Source organism: Balaenoptera musculus, chromosome 1 (assembly GCF_009873245.2).
Source record: "Balaenoptera musculus isolate JJ_BM4_2016_0621 chromosome 1, mBalMus1.pri.v3, whole genome shotgun sequence".
NCBI classification, from domain to species: domain Eukaryota; kingdom Metazoa; phylum Chordata; class Mammalia; order Artiodactyla; family Balaenopteridae; genus Balaenoptera; species Balaenoptera musculus.
The window spans coordinates 68,872,822-68,897,292 of NC_045785.1; the positions used below are offsets into that span (position 1 = coordinate 68,872,822).

Genomic DNA, 24,471 nt, shown 5'->3' on the forward strand with positions numbered 1-24,471 from the left:
GCCATGGCAATCATAGAAGAAAAAGAAATAAAAGGAATCCAAATTGGAAAGAAGAAGTAAAACTGTCACTGTTTGCAGATGACATGATACTATACATAGAAAATCCTAAAGATGCCACCAGAAAACTACTAGAGCTAATCAATGAATTTGGTAAAGTAGCAGGATACAAAATTAATGCGCAGAAATCTCTTGCATTTCTTTACACTAACAATGAAAAATCTGAAAGAGAAATTAAGGAAACACTCCCATTTACCACTGCAACAAAAAGAATCAAATACCTAGGAATAAGCCCACTTAAGGAGACAAAAGACCTGTATGCAGAAAACTATAAGACACTGATGAAAGAAATTAAAGATGATACCAACAGATGGAGAGATATACCATGTTCTTGGATTGGAAGAATCAACACTGTGAAAATGACTATACTCCCCAAAGCAATCTACAGATTCAATGCAATCCCTATCAAATTACCAATGGCAGTTTTCACAGAACTAGAACAAAAAATTTTACAATTTGTATGGGAACACAAAAGACCCCAAATAGCCAAAGCAAGCTTGAGAAAGTAAAACGGAGCTGGAGGAATCAGGCTCCCTGACTTCAGACTATACTACAAAGCTACAGTAATCAAGAGAGTATGGTACTGCCACAAAAACAGAAATATGGATCAGTGGAACAGGATAGAAAGCCCAGAGATAAACCCACACACATATGGTCACCTTATCTTTGACAAAGGAGGCAAGAATATACAATGGAGAAAAGACAGCCTCTTCAATAAGTGGTGCTGGGAAAACTGGACAGCTACATTAAAAGAATAAAATTAGAACACTTCCTAACACCATGCACAAAAATAAACTCAAATTGTATTAAAGACCTAAATGTAAGGCCAGACAGTATAAAACTCTTAGAGGAAAACATAGGCAGAACACTCTATGACATAAATCACAGCAAGATCCTTTTCGATCCACCTTCTAGAGTAATGGAAATAAAAACAAAACTAAACAAATGGGACCCAGTGAAACTTCAAAGCTTTTGCACAGCAAAGGAAACCATAAACAAGACAAAAAGACAACCTTCAGTATGGGAGAAAATATTTACAAATGAAGCAACTGACAAAGGATTAATCTCCAAAATATACAAGCAGCTCATGCAGCTCAATATCAAAAAAAAACAAAACAAAACAACAACAACCTAATCCAAAAATGGGCAGAAGACCTAAATAGACATTTCTCGAAAGAAGACATACAGATGGCCAACAAACACATGAAAAGATGTTCAACATCTCTAATCATTAGAGAAATGCAAATCAAAACCACAATGAGGTATCACCTCCCACCAGTCAGAATGGCCATCATCAAAAAACCTAGAAAGGATAAATGCTGGAGAAGGTGTGGAGAAAAGGGAACCCTCATGCACTGTTGGTGGGAATGTAAATTGATACAGTCACTATGGAGAACTGTTTGGAGATTACTTAAAAAACTAAAAATAGAATTACCCTATGACCCAGCAATCCCACTACTGGGCATATACCTGAGAAAACCATAATTCAAAAAGATACATGTAATGCAGTGTTCATTGCAGCACTATTTACAATAGCTACGACATGGAAATAACCTAAATGTCCATCGACAGAATGGATAAAGAAGATGTGGCACATACATACAATGAAATGTTACTCAGCCATAAAAAGGAACGAAATTGAGTTATTTGTAATGAGGTGGATAGACCTAGAGTCTGTCATACAGAGTAAAGTAAGTCAGAAAGAGAAAAACAAATACCGTATGCTAATGCATATATATGGAATCTAGAAAAATGGTAGTGATGAACCTAGTGGTAGGGCAGAAATAAAGATGCAGACATTGAGAATGGACTTGAGGGCACAGTGGGGAAGGGGAGGCTGGGACGTAAGTGAGAGAGTAGCACTGACATACATACACTACCAAATGTAAAATGGATGGCTGGTGGGAAGCTGCTGCATAGCACAGGGAGATCAGCTCGGTGCTTTGTGACCACCTAGAGGGGTGGGATAGGGAGGGTGGGAGGAAGGCTCAAAAGGGAGGGTATATGGGGACATGTGTATACATATAGCTGATTCACTTTGTTGTTCGGCAGAAACTAACACCACATTGTGAAGCAATTATACTCCAATAAAGATGTATTAAAAAAAAAGAAAGCTTACTAATAAGTAAATGATTAATTTTTTTTTCCTTCAGACACAGGAAGCCTAAAATGTAAGCTGAGGATTAATAAACTATTAGCAAGTAGGGACTAATATACCCTCATTCTAGGTATATGGTTAAGTGCTCATATGTGTTGCTGTTCGTGGAGTCTGGGAAAAGCAGAAGAGCACCTTGTTGTTATAACATAACTGCCTAGATGATCTTCATCTGATTTTCTGGATAGTTTGGGAAAGTAGAAAAAGAATGAACCTACCCAAAACAATGCGGCAGAAAGTGACTGACAGATTTACATTAATAACGGTTCACTTACTGAGGCCTTTCTATATGGTCAGTATCATAACTAAGTGCTATATTTTTATTATCTTCTTTTATCCTCAAAAAATATTTTGAAGTTGATAAGACTATTTATATACCAAAGACATAGAAACTGGTCCAAATATGACAGCTAGCAAATGATGGAACCAGGATTCGATCCCAGGGATGCCTTCCTCAGAAGCTCTGCTTCTTTTATAGCTCTGCTTCTTCTATAGCTCTGCTTCTTTTGATCGATCTTGGTTCAAAGTGTCAACAGTGTCTGAATCTAAAAAGTTGAGGTACAGATTTTCAAAGTGGGTCTCCATTACAATGCTTCATCTGCTGAAATCTACTTTGAAATAAACTATAGCCATTTTTTCCCTCCTATATTTATTATTTGTACTTGGTATTCCAGATTTGAATACTTACCGTATGTCAAAATTTTATTTTAAATTCTATTCTCTAAGTGTGTCATATTTGTAAGTGTGTCATTCGGTTTTAATATTGTTGTAAGGACAATTTCTTTTCAATTAATAAAGGAATTGATCTGCAAATATTAAGGCATTAGTAGTAGTAAGTCCTTGGATCATAATTTATGAATCGCTGGAATCTTTTTTTGAAAACTTTATCTCCAGTAATCAGTAAGACTTAAGTTTTCTTTTCTAAACACAATAATGAAAGTGTATTATGGGTTATAATCTAAAACCTTGCTTAAATTCATATTAACTTCATACTTCTTTATTCTTAAAGCAACCATCTGATTGTTTAAAAGGATAAGTATAAAGAGATTATTGACTATTAAACAACAATTAATGCCTCTATTGAAAATTTTCTGACATATTTGTCTACTAATAAACTGAAATTCAAAGTCCAAAACATATTTAAAAAAAATTCTTCTCCACATGGTATTCCATTATGAAACTGCTGCAGGGAACATCACATTCGTTAAACAAACACAACACTATAACCAAGCATCTGCTTGCTTTCCTGCATTGCATATACAACAGAGATTTGTTGTACTTTTTTTAGTATTCTCAATAGGTTTCTGTGTTTATAAAGGTTCAGAAATTATCTTCAGAACAGATCCTCCATATGGCACCAGGAAACCTAGCTAGCGTAAGAACCTTTCTGACACAAAGGATATAGAACGCTCTTATTTCAAAATATCAAAATTTTTCCACAAATACAAAACTATCAAGCAAGTGTTAGAACCACCTCAACTTCTGTTCAATCTCGTCAAAATTGATTTAGTTGTCTGCACATGTCAACTTTAATTATCAAAAATGCACAAAAAAACAGCACATTCCTTCCCACTTAAATGTTAAACATGACTCCAATGACATTTTTAATAACAAATTCTTTAAGACTCAGTATGTGTTCTTGATCTGCAGAAGGCTAACAGCATGATGTCACTAAAGAAACATGACCCAAATTTTAGTTCTGAGGTTATATCCACAAAAGAGAAAAAAAGTGGAGATGCCCACTTTCCTGCATAATTATTGCATATATAACTGACCTGGTTAGTCAACCCAAAGAATCTCAAGGAAAAAATATATATTTTAGTGTTCTTTGGTAAGACTTTACAAATTTCACAATTTGTTTGAACTCTCCTCGGCAATTCATTTTTTCCTCTGTAAATATGTCCTGAGTTAACACCTGTTAAATAAGCTAGCATGTAAGACATGTAGAACACTGATAACCTGACTAACTTCATTCTACTGTAAGTTCTTAAAAACTACATTCTAAAATTCACTGAATAATTTAAATAACAAATAATTTTTATGTCTATGCTCATGTGCACACACTTTCTTATTTTTGATTTTATAAATATAACCTTTAAAGTATTAGAAAATACAAAATACCATGTTAATCTATAAGGATAACACTCTTAAATGACTCCACCTTCAATATAGTGAAACAACTAAATATAATGTCAATTACATAAAAACCACTTGTTATGCCATAGGAGATTATTCAGACCCCACACAAAAAGTAGTTTCCTTCCCTGTAATGGTAACAAAGTGATTAACTAGCAAGTTCAACATGAAGGAATGATATGGTTCCAAGTGTGTATGGTTCCTTAAACCTCGTCAAGACATATTGCCAGATATTTCAATTAATGTGTAACAAGGTCACAAAATCAATTTCTTATCAGCTAAAAACACTCTTACAGTAAATTTTATTTTCAAACCATAATCTCTAAATTAAATCTGTGTCCCTAAAATATACAGTACAGAAACTCAGTCATTGGGTTTTCTCCCTGATAGCATTTTCATAAATGGCACAAGGCTTTGTATGCTATATATAGCCTACAATGTTTGGCTGGATTCTAATCTTCCTAGAGAATGTCTTTATTTTTTTCCATGGCAAATGAAGGACCAAAGTGTTAATTTCCTCCTTAAAATAAGTACAGGCTTTGAACAGTCTGGCATTCTATCTTCTAGCAATTTGTTTGGGAACTTTTAAACAGTTATTAAGAGAATCTCTGATACTGTATACTAATCCAGATTTCTTGGTAATATAAATTATCAGAACATAACATTGTGGGAAAAATCACGTTAATATGGGAAATACCATTACCATGCAGTAAATTCCATTTAAAGGGACTTTGCAGGAATCGAGTTTTTCAGGCCAATGACACTCAAAATAATCACATTCTTAATGAAAACTCTTTGACTTGAATATAAAATACCATCGTCTATTACATTCAGGTGCTGGAGTTCTTTCTCTATATTCCAATTTCTTTAAACAGAATGTTTTTTTCTCCTAAAATCCTTATTCTCACTCTACCCACAATTACATATGAGACCACAGTAATTTAAGTCCTGGTACCTTTTCCCTCAATGGCAATGGACCAAAATAGTTAAAGGAGCTGAAATGTATCAATAATACTGCCTTAATGTTTTAATATCCAGAAAATCACAACTTTCATGGCAGACAAAAATGATTTGTTCTGTTTTTTAACATTCAAAATGCTTGATACATTTATACAGATGCTGTATAATGTACACTACATAGTGGTATTATCTCATACAGCTGACCAACAAATTAAAAAATCTATTTATTATAAATTCAGATTTCATTTAATTTCAATGGTTTTTGTTATTAATGATGTTGTAAACTTACTCAATTTGACCATTTTATTTATTTATTTATAAATTGTCCTTTGCCCGTTTGTATTGGGATATATATTTTGATTTTACTGATGAAGATGTAAGGAGGTTTAACTTTTAAACTATCTTTTGAAACACAGATTAGTGCTATTAAAATAGTTAATAATAAAATAAATAAATAAATAAATAAATAAATTCAGATTCTTGGCACCAGTTTGATGGTTGGTAAAATATGGGATATAAAATCATATCTCAAGAAGACAAGAAGAAGAAATTATCTGAGATAATACATTAGAGTTTTTCAAAGCATTTTTCCCACATCCTCCTAAACATATACTCTTTTAGTTGATTTCAGCACTGCTAGATAGCATGAAAGGAATGTTTCCTAAAGCAAGGAAGTGAATAACTCTTAGGAAGGGTTACAACACATTTTAAAAAATTAAACACAACATTTTTATAGATGAAGACTATTTTCTTCATAATCTTTATATATTGGAAGTATTAAAATTCTAATGAAGTAATTTAAAGTTACAGAGAGTAAGAATATTTTTTTCTTCCCCATTCATTCATGTGATAATTTATTCTATTTAATCAAATTTAGAGTTTGATAAAAAAACAAAATAAAATTTGTCCTTCACTTTGTACATACTAATGCAAAAAAAGATAAAACTTCACCTTAAGTAGGTAACTGAAGTATAAATACAGCTTCATGTAATGTTGTATTTAAAAAGATTAGTTCATGGGAAAGAGTGATAAATGTGAGACAGATATTTTCAACAACACAGAATAAAATTCTGTTTTGAAATTAAAGAAAGAACAAAGTACTAATATGCTTAGAAGTGAAAATATCATTTTTCCAAGTGCTAATAATTTCACAATTACTAGGATTTCTATGAAAACAGCATATGTGACACATCAGATGCAGAAAAAAAATACCGTAGTCAATGTGACTCCTGGGACTCTGAAGATTAGGGCCAGGGTGCTTCAAAAACAGGAGGTCATCACAAGGTATTAGTGCCAATATCGCAAATGGCCCTGCTTTAGGACATACTGCTTCCTAATTCATGAAAATGTTCAAAAGAGCAATAGATAAGTTAATGGAAATTCAGTCTTGCACAGTTGATCACTCAAAATGAAATAGGGAAAGACAGTTTGGAGAAAACCAATGTGAAGTTTATTAAGCAAACTGATCATTCATGCACACTTTCTATCTGGCTATAATGGATAGTCTTTATTTACAGCAAAATATTTGGGATGGGGTTATACCTAATGTAATCTTGCTATATGGGTCTCTTACAATGTATAGAATTCAAGCAAATCTAGGTGCTGGTCCATGCAAGCAGGAATACCACCCAGAGTGTCTTAATAAATTCAGCATAGGCAAGGAACAATAAGAATGGGGCACCAACCAATCAGAGTAACCACTCACAAACAATCCATAGTATTTTACAGATTGGATCCAAGGAATTTTGGTAGTTTCCAAGGATCCACTCAAGAATAAGAATTAGTTACTCTCCTCAAACAGCAGTCACTGTTGGGATTCCCCAGGCACTATTAAAAAGCAGGCATTCTCTATGTCTGTGTCTTTATTCCTGTCCTTGAGGACATGGGAGGGGGAAGGGCAAGATGGGATGAAGTGACAGAGTAACATTGACATATATACACTACCAAATGTAAAATCGAGAGCTAGTGGGAAGCAGCTGCATAGCACAGGGAGATCAGCTCAGTTCTTTGCCACCACCTAGAGGGGTGGGATAAGGAGGGTGAGAGGGAGACGCAAGAGGGAAGGGATATGGGGATAGACGTATGCATATAGCAGATTCACTTTGTTATACAGAGGAAACTAACACAACATTGTAAAGCAATTATACTCCAATAAAGATGTTAAAAAAAAAAAAAGCAGGCAGACTCCATCAACACTTATTCCAATATCATGAACTGATGCAAAAATAAAAAAGAAATTATGAGAAGATGAAAAAGCAAACAATTTTTCTTAACATATAGAAATAAGGCCTTGCAAAGAAAGTGACATGTGTATTGAGTTTTAGACAATGAATCTCAGTTTATAATTTTTCCAACATTAAAAGTGCCTGATTTCTTTCCTGAGCACACACACAGCTGATTATCCTGTCCCATTTATTGAGTCTGACACAAAGTATTTTGATGCCTGGAACTATATGAAATCCTCAGGATGGAGAAATTTAGCTACAGGTTTCCAGCTGAGAAGACTGCCCCTCTGATCAAGTCCACTCTCAACATCCCTGGCCCATCACAGTTATAAATAAACAATCATCAATGTTCTTTTGAAATTGCAACACAAGGACAAGTTCTATTTTGTAGCATTTGGTTCCAGATTGTTCATGAAATGGTACTTATAAAATCACATGAATCATAACCCTCCTCCCCACATAATGAATATGTGTATCATTTTATTCAAAAGGGGTTCTCTCAACCACATACAACAGTGACTAAACCTTTCCCAGAGGGGAGCAAATATAAAAATCAAGGTTTATAGCCTTCTTGTTTCTTTTTTTATGATTCAGGTGACTCTGATATAGCACTCCTCTTGCTGATCATATCCTATTTAATACCTTACTTTTTAGCACTGTAATACAGGGGGGTTCACTGAAGATTTGTCCAGAAGTTCCTTTCAAAGGAGGAAATCACCAGAGAAAACAATCATGGAAATAATGGAAAATAAGTTTTATTTATGTGCCTGCCTCTACTGATTTGTAACATCTGCCTGGAGAAGAACTTTGAGGTCACATCCTGGTTCAGCAGAAAAGAGTATCATGATGGTGTTACGGCCATGAATAGGGAGAAGGGAGAACAAGCAGTAGATGAAAGCCTCACCTGCATCGGTCATGCCAGCTCCAGAGATCGCAGTAAAAAGCAGGGTAGTAGAGTGGAAAGTGCACTGAGTTTAGAGGCAAGAGACCAAAATCCATATCTGTTTCACTTTCATGTTTTAAATTGAGCCGAAAATCCATTAGTTACCCAAAAAGTAGATGAACTGTATATTGACTACAGTCCAAATGAAAGTCTCACAATAACAGAATCAAAGAATTTTAAAGCTGAGAGAGACATTAATAACCATTACCATAACAGTCCCAGTTGAACAGGACTAGAATATATATAACAAGCTTGGAGACCTCATCACAGTCATATGAGAATTTATTATCAGAGAATTTAGTTACTCGAGCATGACATACTAGGAGGGTTCAAATTACAGGGCTGGCTCTCAGTTACTGAGATACAAGGATATAACAAAGGGATCCAATAATGGGAACCTGGAAGATAAGACTTTGGTGTAGTAATTATTTTATTTTTTAGATGATGGGGTAATATCACAGTATTTCTAAAATATACCCCTCCTTTCTTAAACTAGAATTAGTCTCAGAAAAGGGTTAAATGAAAGTAGATGGATGTAGAAATGGAGGCCCAAAGGATTGATAGAAACTCTTCTTGTAGTGGTCATTGTTGATTTTTGGCTGCTTGGCATCTATTCACTCTCCTGATGGTAAGAGTCACTCAACTGTTGTTTTGAAAAGCACTTTTTCTCACTCTGTCCCCATGATTTGAGTAGGTTTTCACCTATGCTACAGGAATGAAGCAGCCTATATATTCTATTATTTAGGTACATAAAGGTAATAAACATCTTGAATGTATCAATAAAAATGACAGGTTATGGAGTAAACTATACTCTTCTTTTATTGCAAGATATCAATAGGTATTCCTTAAACATAAGCTGAGAAGCAAGGCACAAACATATTATGCAAAAGACAGTTGAATATTAGAGGACTCTTTTAACTGAAGATTCATGTGTTTCTTAAGCTCTGGGAAATTGTCTTATATCTTTTGTTATTTCCTTTGCTAAATCTTGTCTGATCCTACTTTAATAAGACTTCTATTAGATGAATATTAGGTTCTCCATGTTGTTCTCGTATTTTTCCATCTTTGCCTTTTAGTTCTGCAGTCTCTGGGTATTATTTTTCTGCTGCTTTATTGCACATTATTGCCTCAATTTGGGAATAACATAGATCAGAAGATAAATATATTTTATTGGAGGAGAAAAATAGATCTTTTTTATGAACTATCAAGAGTATTAGCCAGTGAATTCAGGAAATTACTCAGGGAAAACAAACAACATAGGTTGGAAACTGCAGATAATTACAATATTATAACCACAGAATTTGTAAGTAAGTCAAAAACAAAGTTTGAGTTCAATCAAATGGAGCAGAAGTTCTTCAACAACAATGCACTATTCCTGGTTACCAAGTATGGGCTCTATCCCCATATTAATGAGATTATATGTGAAAAATTACCAGCAAATCATGGAATTAGGGCCAAAAGACACATTGACTACCCTGTTTCACCTTTGAGATAAACTAGGGGAGGAATTTGGGAGAGGTGAAGGCAGAGATAATGGAAAAGATCACAAGGGGGTGAAATTGGGTTATTATAAAAAGGGGGATTGTACTCAGCTGATGAACTTAAGAATATCCTGACTTATGCAGTCCAGGGGTATCTTCTACTAATGTGTAAGAAAATTTGAAATTTGTAGTTTCCCTGTTCGGTGTGTGATCATTTTCATAGGAGAGAAAACCCAGGAATAGAGACTTTAGTCTCAATCTTCTGGTGATTTTTAAGAATTGCTTGCATTACTGACAATTTTACCAGCTTATTGTCTTGATGGATTTCTAAGAAAGGGGATGAATAAAAGGATAAAGGAGGTACAAGGAATTGAGTAGCACAAAGGTTATGGGATATACCAAAGAAGAAAGTATTTTTTCTGGTATAATAGCTCTTTCACACACAGAAGCCTATTCTATTTGTTTTGTTTGTTAGGATGCAAAAGTTTTGAGAATCTCTTTGAGGGTATCAACTGGAGTTTTTCCTTCAACCTCTTTTCTCTCCCTAGAAAGTATCTTTTTCAGGCCAGTTCTATTTATTCATCTTTGTGTTTGTATTTTTGGCTTTTCTCCAATGACTGGTTATCCTTAAAAGACCCTTATGTTTATAACTAAAGAACAATGTTGATTATCACAGGTACCATGACCCAGGTTTTGCCTGACAATTACAACCTCTTTAGCGCAAGAGTTCTGGGTTTGCTGCATACATGGGTGGGGCAAGTTTCAGGCATTATTCCAGGTAGCATAGGTGGGGAGTGGGCAGAAAGGTAGTATTAATTTGCACCTTAGGTGATGACAGGCAGATGACAAAGTTTCCTTTGAGAGTATTTTCTTGGCTTTATTTGGGAGCAAACACCAATGGGAAATAGGGAGATCAATCTGTACAGTTTTAGGAAAATAATGTCCCAACCAATCACCTAGATTTCCACTCCCTTTCTGGGAATATGACCACCACAGGGAAAAGACACCATCTTCACTGAAGCCTTCTCTGTGTACATTGAACTAACCCCATTTGTAGCACTGGATTCTGCTTTGAGAAGTTCACTCTTAATTTGTAGACTTCTCATGAGCCTCCTTTGATTTCATTGATTTTATTTTCAATTCACTGGGCTTGAAAGAGATAGATAAACAGGAGTTAAACAATTGTTCCTGGCCTATGATTTTCATCAAGCTATTAAAACTTGTAAATAGTTTTAACTTCTCTGCACTTATTCCTAAGGTATCATAAATATACACACCACACATTTTTTTTTTCTTTTTATCAGTTGTTTTGATAATGTAGCACAAAAAAAGCAGAATCGAGGTAGGAGGGGTAGAACCAAAATAATTCATTTTTTTCTTAATGAGATTCAATTTCATTATTTGCAGACAATTCACATAGTAGTTTGAGGATCATATGAGAAGATTGTTTGAAGCTACTTTCTCTGGGAAAATTATTTAACCTATAAATTGAGAATAATACTAGCTTTTACTTCAGAGTTGTTATGAGGATTAAATTTATAAATTCATGTAAAGTGCTTAGAATAGACGGTAGCTCAGAGAAAGCACTCAAATTAATACCAATATTATTACTCTTTTTTCGGAATAAGCTGTAAATCTGAAGTTCCTTATTTAAGCATTAAAGAGACTAAGTAAGGCAGAAGAGAAATAATGCGAAAATGGATAATCAGAAGACTGGTTAATTTGCTTCCAAAATAACTGGGAGTTGGCTATGAAGTATGCTAATGCCCTATTAAAACTGGGACTGTAGAAAACTGACATTCCAACAACAAAAGAAATATCATCAATTTTGCAAAATGAAGTTAGCAATCTTAAAATATTGACAAAATAATAGAATTTTAATAAGCAAAGCGAAAAAATTGAGACTCAGTGAGTCACTTTATGGTGTTAAAGGTGCTATCTCCAAATTCCTTTGTTCTTCTTTATGCCAATATTTTCTTGAAAAGCAACAGAGGTTTAAAATGTATGAAAATTCCACATTTAGAGCACAATTTTCACTTAATTTAAATTTCCTAGCAGTTCCTAAAGATATGACTGAACATAAAATATAAGATGGTACAACTGCCATGTTCACTTTGCATGCCAAAACTGAAAACTAATGCTAGAAAAATGATATACAATTTTATTGCTATTGATGCTTTATCATCAGCAACACATATTATATGACGTACGTATATAAATATATATATATGATGAATCAACATTTTAGCCTGCAGTAAAAACAAATTGATAGTTTTCACTTGAAAAAAAACCCAGCACTCTGATAATGTCAAATCAGATAGTAAGTCTTATATAGGATTGATTTAACAGAGAAATTTGAATAAGTGTTTTTGATTATTGATATTAGAACTCAGAATTTCTGTGTTGATATTTACTATTTCTGTTTAATGCTCTGTGCTATTAGTTATCTGATATTACTTTTCTGATTCTAAATATGCAATGAATCCATGTAGATAATACTGATTAAAAAGTAATCAAAAATAAATGAGACTTCTACATGAAGAAACATTTTCACGTTTCATTATAGATTAGTTGGGAAAATCCAAAATCATAGATTCATATTACACCTTTCTTTAAGATCTCAGGATACTTCTTAGTTTGTATCTCATTCATTGTCATAACTGTCCAGTGAGATAAACATGAAACAGGATGACTTAGAAAAATGATTCCTGAAACTTAGTCTGCAAAAAATGACCTTGTCCAGTTAGATAAGAGAAGTTTTTAGTTTTTAGTTTTTTAACATTGTTATTGGACTATAATTGCTTTACAATGGTGTGTTAGTTTCTGCTTTATAACAAAGTGAATCAGCTATACAAATAGAGGGAAGAGATATGGAGAAGTTTTTAGTTTTAAAACTGTGGAGCTGATCAGCAAAACTCAAATGACACAAGTTCTTTTTTCCTTTTCTTTTTAAAAATAAAATACTAATAAGCTCTCATGGGACACTGTCCATACTGTTGCAGGTCATGTTCCCTGAAAAGTTGATTCTGAGACAAGGACAGACTTTCAGGAAGTTTCTTTGGGTGTGTTTTTTGGGATAAACATAGAATTACCATATGACTCAGCAATTCCACTCCTAAATCATTGAAAACAAACACTCAAACAAACCTACGTACACACATGTTTATAGCAGCACTATTCACAATAGAAAAATCACAGAAATAACCCAAAAGTCCATCAATGGATGAATGAATAAACAAATTGTGGTATATACCTACAGTGGAATAGTAATTCAGTCATAAAAAGGAATGGAGCAATTAAATATCAAACAATTACACGGCCAAAAACATTTTTTTAAGGAATGAAATACTAATACATATTACAGTGTGGATGATTCTCACAAACATCATGCTAAATGAAAGATGCCAGACACAAAGGTCACACATTGTATGATTCCATTTATCTGAAATATCCAGAATAAGTAAATCCATAGAGAAAGAAAGCAGATTGGTGGTCTCCAGGGCCTGATAGAGAGAGAGAAGTAGTATCTTCTCAATGGGTACAGTGTTTCCTTTTGGGGTGATAGACAATGACTATCAGTTGTGGCCTTGAGGCCACCTACAGTAACAGAGGCTATAGTTCGACACACTGACCCTCCTTTCACCAGTAGTTCATCTCACTCACCCTCTCCCCTAAAAACGATCCATGGAAACTATGAAAGAGTTGTTTCCAGAACTTATGCAAAGACGTTGATCCAAGTAAAGGCAACAAAAGCAAAAATAAACAAGTGGGGCTACATCCAACTAAAAAGCACAACAAAGGAAACCAACAACAAAATGAAAAGACAACGTACCGAATGGGAGAAAATTTTTACAAATCATATATCTTATAAGGGGTTAGTATTCAAATTATATGAAGAACTCATAGCAAAAAAATAAGAAAAAAATCCAACTAAAAAATGGGCAGAGGAGCTGAATAGACATTTTTACAAAGAAGATACAGGGATGGCCAGCATGTAATTAAAAAGGCACCTAAAATCACTAATCAGCAGAGAAATGCAAATCAAACCACAAAGAGATATCACCTCATACAGGTTAGAATGGCTAATATCAAAAAGACAGGAACTAACAAGTGTTGGCAAGGGTGTGGAGAAAAGGGAAGCCTTGTGCACTGTTGGTAGGAATGTAAATTGGTGCAGCCACTATGGAAAACAGTATGGAGGTCCTCAAAAAATTAAAAATAGAACTATCATATGATCCAGCAATTCCACTACTTGGTATTTGTATGAAGGAAACAGAAACTCTAATTCAAAATGAAATCTGTACCCCCGTATTCACTGCAGCATTATTTACAACAGCCAAGACTTGGAAACCCCTGTGTTCATCGATGGATAAATGGATAAAGGACATTTGGCATAATATGCCAAATTATTTATTTATATATATATAAAATTATATATATATAAAATTATATATATATATATATATATAAAATTCAACCATGAGAAAGAAGCAAATCCTGCCATTTGTGACAGCATGAATGGACCGTGAGAGCGTTATGCTAGGTAAAATATGTCAGACAGAGAAAGAAAAATCCTGTATGATCTCACTTTATATGGAATTTTTAAAAAAGCTCATAGATACATAGACTGGTGGTTACCAGAGGCAGGGGGTGGAGGGTGGGTGAAATGGGTAAAGATGGTCAATATGTACAAACTGCCAATTATTTGTGATGCCTGGGGGTCTGGAGTTGGGAAGGGCTTCCCTTAGGAAGTGGCAGCTAAACTGAGGGCAAATTCAATGTTTTGTCCTTCTTTCCTTCCTTCCTTTCTCCCCTCCTTCTTTCCTTCAGAGGGATGACATAGATGTTTTACAGTATATCCTTTTAAAACTTTTGCATTTGAACCCTGAACTTATTCATAAGACAAATAAATGATTATTTTAAGCAGGGTATTAGGGCTCAAATTATTAATATCATAGAACCATTATAGTGACAACTTGGATTGGAAACAATTTATTAGGAAAAAATATGGAAGCTTTTTTTATAACAATTTTGATAAATAAAAAAGTTGAGAAATCAAAAATAAATAAATAAATAAAATACTAGCATAAAGATGGTTTCTATAATGGTTTATTCTTTTATTTTTCTATTTTTATCTGGTAAAAGAATTTGTAATCTTATAGAGTGGATTTTTTGAACAGGTTCTACTTAATTATTGTGCTTGAGTTTGTTCTCTCTATTGTGTAACCCTTCTTGTCAACAGACGAAAGAGGTCATATTTCTAATTACAAGGAAAAGAATTTCTGAAATTGGCAAAGGTATTTTATTTATTTGGATGAAGTTCACAGAAATCATGCATCCTGGAATGTAAGCCTTGGGTTAACTTAGATTATCATTTTTTAAACAGGTTACATTTTCCATTCAGTACAAGAATGCCCATGGAAATATGCACCTCACTTTAAAAAAAGTTGATACACAGCTATCTAGAAGCACGTTAGAGTTCATACTTTTCCAAGTTTGTGTTAGTATTCATTTTCCTAAGAAATTCCTCTGGAGTATGTAAAAATACACTTGTTTTACAAAAAAAATTTTGCTTCCTCAAGAGTTTTTAGTAACATATTACATATGAAGGAAGATGTGGATGTAATGCTATTGAGACATAGATTTCTAAATCTTCAAATATTCCTTAAATATTACTTAAAAACCAGAAGACACCACCTTCTATGGACTGGAATAAGAAGAAAAGAGAGAAAGACATAGAGAGGGGGGCAGAGAGAAAAAGAGAGAGAGAAAGGGAAAAATTAAAGAAAATGCTAGCCCTGGCTGCTACTCAATGCTGTACTCCTAAGTTGCAATACTACAAAATGTAATAAATGTAAAAGGATAAGAAAAGTTGTAGATGAACTACTAGGAGAGCTGATGATGCCAGATGAGAAATGAAAACAAATATTCAAAAGATACCCATTTGCAGCCTTAAGACAAAAAAGATTTAGAAGCTGCTGTGAAAAATCACTTTTCTAGAGGGACCTGATGCAGGAAGTTTTGATCCACTCTATCTTCTGGGTATGTAACTCCACAGAAGTTAAATATCAGTACAATTTAAAGACGATTATAAACTTTAACTTTCCTTGTTTTTGTTCCAACTGTCTCACTCAATAAATAGACTAACTTTGGTAACCAGACTATTTAATTTGCCATGTTCATGACAGAACTAAACTGATGGACCATCTTTTTTGGTAACAGAAATAAAATGTTGGTATGCTAAATTATTAAGGGTACCATATTTTAAATTTTCAAAGCTAGGTTTCAAAAATGACAGGGCCAAAATGAATATTCCAATTGTTTAAATAAGTAAAGGTAATGATGATGTTTTAAAAAGGTAATGATGATGTTTATCATATAAGAAAATGCTTGACCTGTTCCCCAAAATGCACTGATACATTTTATGACATTTTTGTCCTACATTGTAAGGTTTATTTCATAAAATATTTGTATTAACAAAAATATTTCTAAGTAAGCTGGTATACACTTAGAATCTAGTTCAACAATGTGTTGGGTTTATCTTTGTTACTTTTAGAGCTAGAGATATTAACAATGCCCTTTGGAATTGGATTCATGATGAACAGATAATGCTTATGAAATGAATGCATGAAAATAATACAACTATCTTTAAACAAATAACAGAACATAAGCATCCCAATGAGAATTAACAACTTGAAAGTCAGTACATTTATTCTAGTGATCTCGCTATTATATGCAATATCAAAACATTTCAAAACTTAAAAAACTGTCTCTGTTCCATGCTACTCATGAAAAGTATTTCACCTCATATTACTTTATAACCACACACCATTTTCTTAAAACCATTTTGGCAATTAATCTTCCACTTCACCCATCAGATTTGGTTAAAAGTTTCTCTTAGTTGTTTCTGAAGATTAAATCCACTCTCCAAATCTCACTGTCATTGAGGATAGGAAAAAATATATATATACTTAAATAATTTATTTAAATTTAATTTATTATATTACACATATAAATTATAAAGTAAGAGTTCTAATAAAATTTTAAGCACTGATAGCATCATTTTCATAATTAAACCATCTTACACAATGATACTTAATTGAGTGAGAAATGGGTGACACCAATTAGTTTGTTATTCTGGCATGTTTGTTCTGAAAAATCATTCACATACAGAATGTGACTATACCTCATAAAAGTGAAAAGGTATATGTATGTTATATAGCTTTGACTATATGTATATGTCATTATTAAATATGAAATATCATTGAGATGTGATGGAAAGAAGAGTATGTAAGAGTTATTTTTCTGTTCACATTTCTATTACGGATATCATCATTTCATTAAATATTTACAGCTACGGTTATTATTTGTAGGACATAGTTTAGATAGTATATCTAATTGTGTTAACTGATGTGTATATTCATGACATATACATTTTTTATGCTTTGAATCTGTTCTAATGACTATTGGTTTGCCTATTTTGATGAGCATCCTCTTTATTACTAAAGAAAAAATTGTTATGGAAGCAATCACATGTCCTCAGCACTTTTATTTTATCCTGGGCTGATTCATGCTAGTGGACTATTTTAATTAATACTTCTCCCACATTCTGCTCTTTAGATAGCTATTGTGACACTGTTCTCTTTACCTTTACCAGCCTCATACTGCTCTCTAGTTTATTATGATATTCTTCCAGTTGAATTTTACAAGCATACATATGGTTATTAGATAATAATGAAAAACTACTTTTTAATCATACAGTATGTCTCCCTGAGTCAGGCACCAAGACTTCATTATTTTCTGTAAAGTGCTTGTGATGTTGTTCATAATAGGCATGTCTCAACCTCTGAAAAGATTTTTATACATGCGTACTGGTAGTCAATTACGTCCTTCCTGACCCTTCCTCTCCTTACCTGGGGCAGTTGTTTTCTTCCTACCCATTCTTGTTCCATGAAACTTCCCAAAAAACAGCCCCACTTACTGAGCTGAGATGAGAGTAGGGAGACTATTTTCTCACCACCCCCCATCCTTACACCCAAACATGCACTGCACTGCATCGTTCCCCTGGTTCCTGCTTCTTGCTTCTCACAGCTCAGTTTATTCCAACTCAAGCAATATAGTGTTTTAGGTGTAGCCAAAGATTCTTTCAGCCATTCTAACCTTCCTTCCCTTTTTTAACACTTTCATAATTACCTGGGGGAGGAGGGAGGGATCTTTAACTTCCTATATTTGTAACTACTGTGCACTAGAAGGTAGCCAAAAATGTACTGAGAACCATAAGGAATGGCAATAGTAATATACGTTTAAAGAACTAAAATAACCTACATTTTATAGTTAAACATCATCAACAATTTCAAAAGCCTTTAAATGTTCCCCCAAATTTCTCCACACTTTTTCACCTCCTATCTTAAAATACACTTACATGTCAGCATAAAGATAAGTGTGTAATAAATTCCCATTAATACCTCAATAAAGTGGTAATAAATAAATTCCTATTAAAATGATACTGTTATACCAATTTTGGTTTAAAAATCTGTACTAAACTAATTATGTCAGGTGACTGGTAATACGCTGACATTTTTGGTAATTTAGAGAAGGCTGAGATTCCAGGGTTTGAGTCCTACCTTTATCACTTTAGCCTGGGACACTGGGGAACTCACTTAAGCTTTCAGAGTCCTGCTTCTCTCATATGCAAAGGGCTGTAGTGTGGAGTTCAACAGAAGCTAGTTATAACCAGCAATAATACTGTTTGTAAGTAAAATACAGCATCTGTAGTTTTTATTTCAACTGCTTGATATGAAGATTAAAGTACATTGGGTAGATGGAGCATAAAGTATAATGAACTGTACTATTGGTTTTACAGGTTGGGTAAATGGCCTTTGTGAGTTGACCCTTGCTAATCCGTTCTTACTCTACCTAATGGGGTCATCTTTCTAATACATATAATCTATCATGTAACTCAGCTACTTAATACCTGCCAAAGGCTTTCTTTTGTTAACAGAATAAAGTCCATACCTTTGACATCTTGACTTAATTGCCATTGACCCCTCAACTAAGATACCTGTGATATATATCCAGCGTGAAATACTTGGAGCTCCTTAAAAAAAAAACACACACATGTTCAACTTCTAGGCTTTTATTACTGCTGATTCCTTTTGCCTGACTTCTCTCTGTCACTTTGTTGGTCTTAATAAAACCTATTTATTCTCAATTCTGAGCATAAATGTCACCTCCACTTGGAAAGCTTCCTTGCTGTTGACTGCACATCTCAAACTTACCTCTTTTAATACCTTTTATAACATTGTATCAAATTATTAACATAGTTCTGTAACTGTCCTCAGATATATTAGAAATCAAGGTCAATTTCTTATTGATTATTTTAACCCAAGGGCATAGCAGTATCTGTTAAGCAGAGGCCTTATGGTCAAACACAGTGAGTAATAATACAGGCACTGGAATTAGACAGACTTGGGCTCAAATCTTGGCTCCACTACTTATTTGTTGTGTCACTTGAGATTTTCACTTAACCTTTTTAACACTCTATTTCCTTATAGATAAAATGGGAATAATAACGGATGAAGATGTTATGCTAATTAATATCTTGGACTAAGTGAACAATACATCTTAACTATCCTGATGATGATCGTGATAATGATAATGATGATGATGAAAGTGCTCAACAAATACTTGTTCAATAAAAAGATAATTAAGTGAAATAAATTCACTACTATTAAAACTTGTTTCTGTGGGACCACGTAATCCAAAGTCTAAATAACTTGTTCAAAACTAGCTCTTGGAACAGAATACATTTAGTAAGGTTGGGTTATTATCATGACATTTATTTGGCATGCCTTGGAGGGAGTCAGATTTTATGAAGATGATGAAGATGATGTTAATGATGCCAAAAAACAACAATTTTCACTCCTCAAAAAGCAGGCATCTTCTGTAACAAAAATTCTGTCCAATGATTTCTTAGAGACCTACTAACAATCTTAGAGAAAGATAAGGAAAGATGGGGAATCTCTTTAGAGATGAAAAAAGCCAACAAGATTCTTCAAACCCAAAATATAACCTAGACGAGTCAGCAGTTGAAAACACAGTGTTCTGATTCCAAAAATCATATTAAATATATTTACTGAAAAAAGTGTCCCAAATTAGTCAGTGGATTAATAAAATGTGAAAAAGATGAAAACCACTGTTTGAACAGTTTTAAGAGGATACTGTAAACCTCAGATAGTGAATATTAACACAAGTGTATATGTACCATTCTTTAAATAAGGGAATTTAAGAAGAACTTGAAAAGAAAAGAAATTCCCATTACAAACTGTGTTCTGTATAAAAAGAAATTGCAGGGCCAAAGCTCTTGAAATATTTTTATTTTCAACAGAAAATATTTTCTGCCCTTCAGCTGACTATTTACTAAACAGCAGGCGGAAAAACAATTGCATTGGATAATGGAAGATGTGTTTTTAAAAAAAAATCATTAAAAACATGATTATGAACTGCTTGGCTGCTGAAGGTCCAAATTGTGAAAAATTATTGATGTTAATGATGGTAGTCATGACACTTGAAAAGTATCTAAATAACAAAAAGGCAACACTGCTTATGAAGTACTCTGGTACAATTTGCAATGATTAGTGGAAAAGCGCACTAATATGTTTGATGCCATATTTTGAAGGTCACTCAACTATCAACTTGCCATAATGCCATTCAATTAAATGCACAATAAAAATCTAAGATTATTTATGGAAAGAATTTTGTAGTGCTTGTAGAATAGTAAATTACAAATCCCGGCTGCATGTACAAGCAGAAATGCCTGATCTAATGCACCATTAAGCAACTGTAGCTTTGCTCCACATTTTTAAGCATTAAACTAATTATGATGAGGTCTGGTCTTACTATATACTGCGTATTTAATCTTTTTTAAGAGCCTATCAAATTGAATCACGAGACGCAACTTGTTTATGCTATAAGCAAACACATGCAATATTAACAATGTACAATATCCTGGCTTAATTAGAAAAAGTCCATGTTATCTTAAATACATTTAGGAGTGTAATACCACACAGTTCCAGTCTGAAACTGCCATTTAATCATATTTTAAGACTAATTTACATAGCTTGGAACTTTTTTTTTTCTCGCTCTCTCCTACACAGAATGTTGTTCTATTGACCTAGTTAAACTAGATTCTACTAAAAATGAAAGAGAGAATAAAGACTGGGTGAAGCTTGAGGAAAGAAGAGGCATGGTGGTGATGGAGACCACAGACAAGAAATCACTTAAATTTGATTATGGGATAGTGTTCTGTTCATCAAGTCAATGGGCTAAATTGTAGCCTAGAAGGAACTTTCCTGGCATTCTTGCTCTGGGCTCTAGCCTAAAGTTCCATAAATGGGATCTACTTTTTCAGAAAAGAATATATTTCAAAATTTTCTTTCTCTCTCTCTCTCTTTCTCCGGGGTATATATCCAGGGTATGCAGGAGAAAACCTCGAATCTCTTAATGGTATTCTCAAATTTAGATAGGCAAGTACTAAGGAAGGTATCTGAGGGCAACACATACGGGTATAGCCTGGACTTCATGAATTCTCTGTTCTTTTGTTCCTGAAGGTATTGACTCTGCTCTCAGAACCTAGTTTTCCAGCTTAAGTTCAAGGGCAATCTTTACCCAAAATAAGGTATGCATGGAGTCATCAAAAGTCCATAATCAAGTATAAATTTTGACCTGGGAAGTTTAAACTTATCGTTTCGTTAATTAAGCTTTTTAATCAATAGCATGAAACCAAACAGTATAAAGTAAGACAACTTAACTTTTCGATAAGAAAAAAGCAATCATATCAGAATTTAATCTTACAATATACTCCAAAAGAGGTAATAAAGATTGTTTACCTTCACAAATTGTGACACCATTTCCTGAAAACCCAATGTTGCAATAGCAGCCTTCAGCTCCATTCCGTATTTCACATTTTGCATTTGGGAGACAAGGTGTCCTGGTACAATTCTGAGTGTAGCAACAATTCAGCAAAGTGGAAAAACCCACTAAAGAAAATAGAGAATACACCTTTTCAAAAAGAAAAAGAAAAACCTTCTCCCACTGTTGAGTTAGACGATATATACATTACTATCCTTCTTTCTTTCCATTTAGATAAATGCATTATGAGAATTTCCCAAAGGAGAATTTAGGTAAATAACAGGACATGAGCAAGTGAGTAAAAAATGTAACGCTTTTCTTCAGTCTCAGTGTTTATCAAGTAAACCTCAACCAAGCTAAAATGTAGTAAGCAACCTGGCTTTATAAAGAAAACAGCATTCTTACATCACTGGACCCTTCACCTTGAGGTGAGATACTTTTAAAGGTAGCTGCATGATTGTAAAGTAATATCCCTCCCCTGGGAATGATTCTGTGCAGAAAGAAATCAAGGTGAACTGAGTATTTGTGTCTTGTCAAAGTCAAATCTGTGTTATTTTAAGGTGAAGAGCAACATATCATACCATTCAGGAGGACAAATGCAATTATTATATTTTTTCTGTGTTCTAATTATCTTTTAAAATTCTGCCTTTTCCATAATAAAGTTTCCTTTACATTTTCTCCCATTAGAGGGGAAAAAAATCAACTCAACATACTGGTCAAAGATCGATCTTCCAGAAATGGAACACCAGACAAACATGACCAATAACGTGTAGTATAAGCGAGAACAAGCCTTTATTTCAGAGTTTTTGAAAACAAAGTTGGCAATGGTATTTTGTGGGCTGTTAGGAAAAGATAAGGAAAAGGGTAGGACGTTCCTTTTTTATTGTTGTCCTAGGCCTTCTCAAGACAAACCCGCTTGGGATGGACAGTTATGAATCCTGAAAGTCATTACTCTGAAAACAGTCATCCGAGATAAGTTGTCCTTATCTGGTAACAAGAGATTCTTAAACATTCATTTCTAAATCCCAGCCTCACATAGGGCTGTATATACTGTCTAAACCAGAATTAATTCGGCTTCAAAGATGTGATTTGTTATCTTTCTGCACAGTATCATCGAAATGGTATTTTAAAGGAACCCAAAGTCTGGGCCAGCAGTCCCCTTGAAAGGCCAGGAAACCTCCCACAAGTGTTAATGGTTTGGATTTCCCAAATGTCTTGGGGGAAGATGAGAAGAAAGGTCAAAGTCTGGGACTTTGAGGACTGTCAGCAGGAATAAAAAGATGACTTGGTCCCTGGGTACTGAATATCGAACTCCAGAGTTGAAAGGCCAAGGAGAAAAACATCCTGAGAAGGACTGTGTCAATTCCCCCTGGAGTCTTGGCCAAACGCACTCGGCATGTGAGTTCCACCTTGGAAATAGCCTGTCCCCTACAGGTGCTGGCCCGGGGCAGCCCGGGCGACCGGGGCGCGGGCACTCACCTAGGAGCGGGAGGAGTCTCATTGGCGGCGCCGCGGTCGTGGCGGTGGCGGTGGCGGAGCGGCGGGGCGAGCGGGCCGTGTACCTGGGACGCGGCGGGGCGGGCGCGCCAGGCTCCCGGCTGCGGCCCCCGTGACGCGCCCGCTTCCTCCCGCCACTTTCCGGCCTCTTTTGTGTGAGTGCGCGCGTCCAGCGCTGAGTCTGCAGGCCACGTCCGGGCCCGGCCCCCAAGCCACCCTGACCTCACCCCCGGCCTCGGGGCTGCCAGCCCGCTGCGCTCCGCGCACCCCTCGGGGGGATGTTGTCCCCTTCCCGCAGGCAGCGTTCAGGGTGCCGCCCTCAAAGCCAATGCGTTCCGGAGTCCCGTGGAGCGTCCCCCGGCCCGAGAGAACCTACCGAACTGCCTATCAGGGGTCCTTCCTACAACCTCAATTCCGGGACACAGCTTTTCTTTTTTTTTTTTTTTCTTCACTAACGCGTTTCCCTAAGGAACTCTGGGCCCAGAAGTAGGCTGGAAACTTGGATCCAAACAACAGGGCCTTGGTTTCCAGCACTGAGGCCGCACCTTGTGGGGCCTCCGGGTTCCAGAGTGTAGAATAAAGATACTCTGTCTTGCCTACAGAGCCTACAGGTTAGGATCGTGTCTAAAATGACCGAGTAAAAAACAAGCAAACAGAAAAGCCAAGTGTCGAGGATTAAATGGCTATGAAGTACAAGATGCTGTTTTCCACTTTCAACTAAAATTTACCCTTCTCCTCACCAGCCCCCTCCCCAGAACACCTGGTGCATCGTGTATAGCTTTCCTTTCATGTTACTACATATGAGTTGATTACATAGATACGGATCGTTCAGGTTGAAACACGGAAAGATTTTTAGTGTAAAAATTAAAAATGACTGGCAGGCAAGGCTGATCTATAAGACAGAAAGCAGACCAGTGGTCACTTGAGGTTGGAGTGGGGAGTGAGGATTCACTGCAGAGAGACACAGAGGGAAATGTGGGGTAATGGGAATACTATTCATTTTGATTGGGAGGCTGGTTACCTAAATGCATGCATTTGGCAGAACTCATCTCTTAAAATTGTGCCTTTTATCACATGGAAATTATACCTCAATAAAGCTGATTTAAA

General features: G+C 35.0%; 1 protein-coding gene across 4 annotated transcripts in view; it reads right to left on the bottom strand.

The window, feature by feature from the left end:
• ADGRL4 (adhesion G protein-coupled receptor L4) overlaps window positions 1-23,717 on the bottom strand; it is a 125,153-nt gene extending 101,436 nt beyond the window's left edge. For all 4 annotated transcript variants that reach the window (XM_036829567.1, XM_036829550.1, XM_036829541.1 and 1 more), the window contains exons 1-2: window positions 23,347-23,717; window positions 21,846-21,995 (exon numbers count right to left, since the gene is read on the bottom strand). In XM_036829567.1, coding sequence (XP_036685462.1) covers window positions 21,846-21,995; window positions 23,347-23,368 — 172 coding nt within the window. In that variant the 5' untranslated portion in view covers window positions 23,369-23,717. The remainder of the gene's footprint in view (window positions 1-21,845; window positions 21,996-23,346) is intronic.
• Window positions 23,718-24,471: the final 754 nt, after the last annotated feature.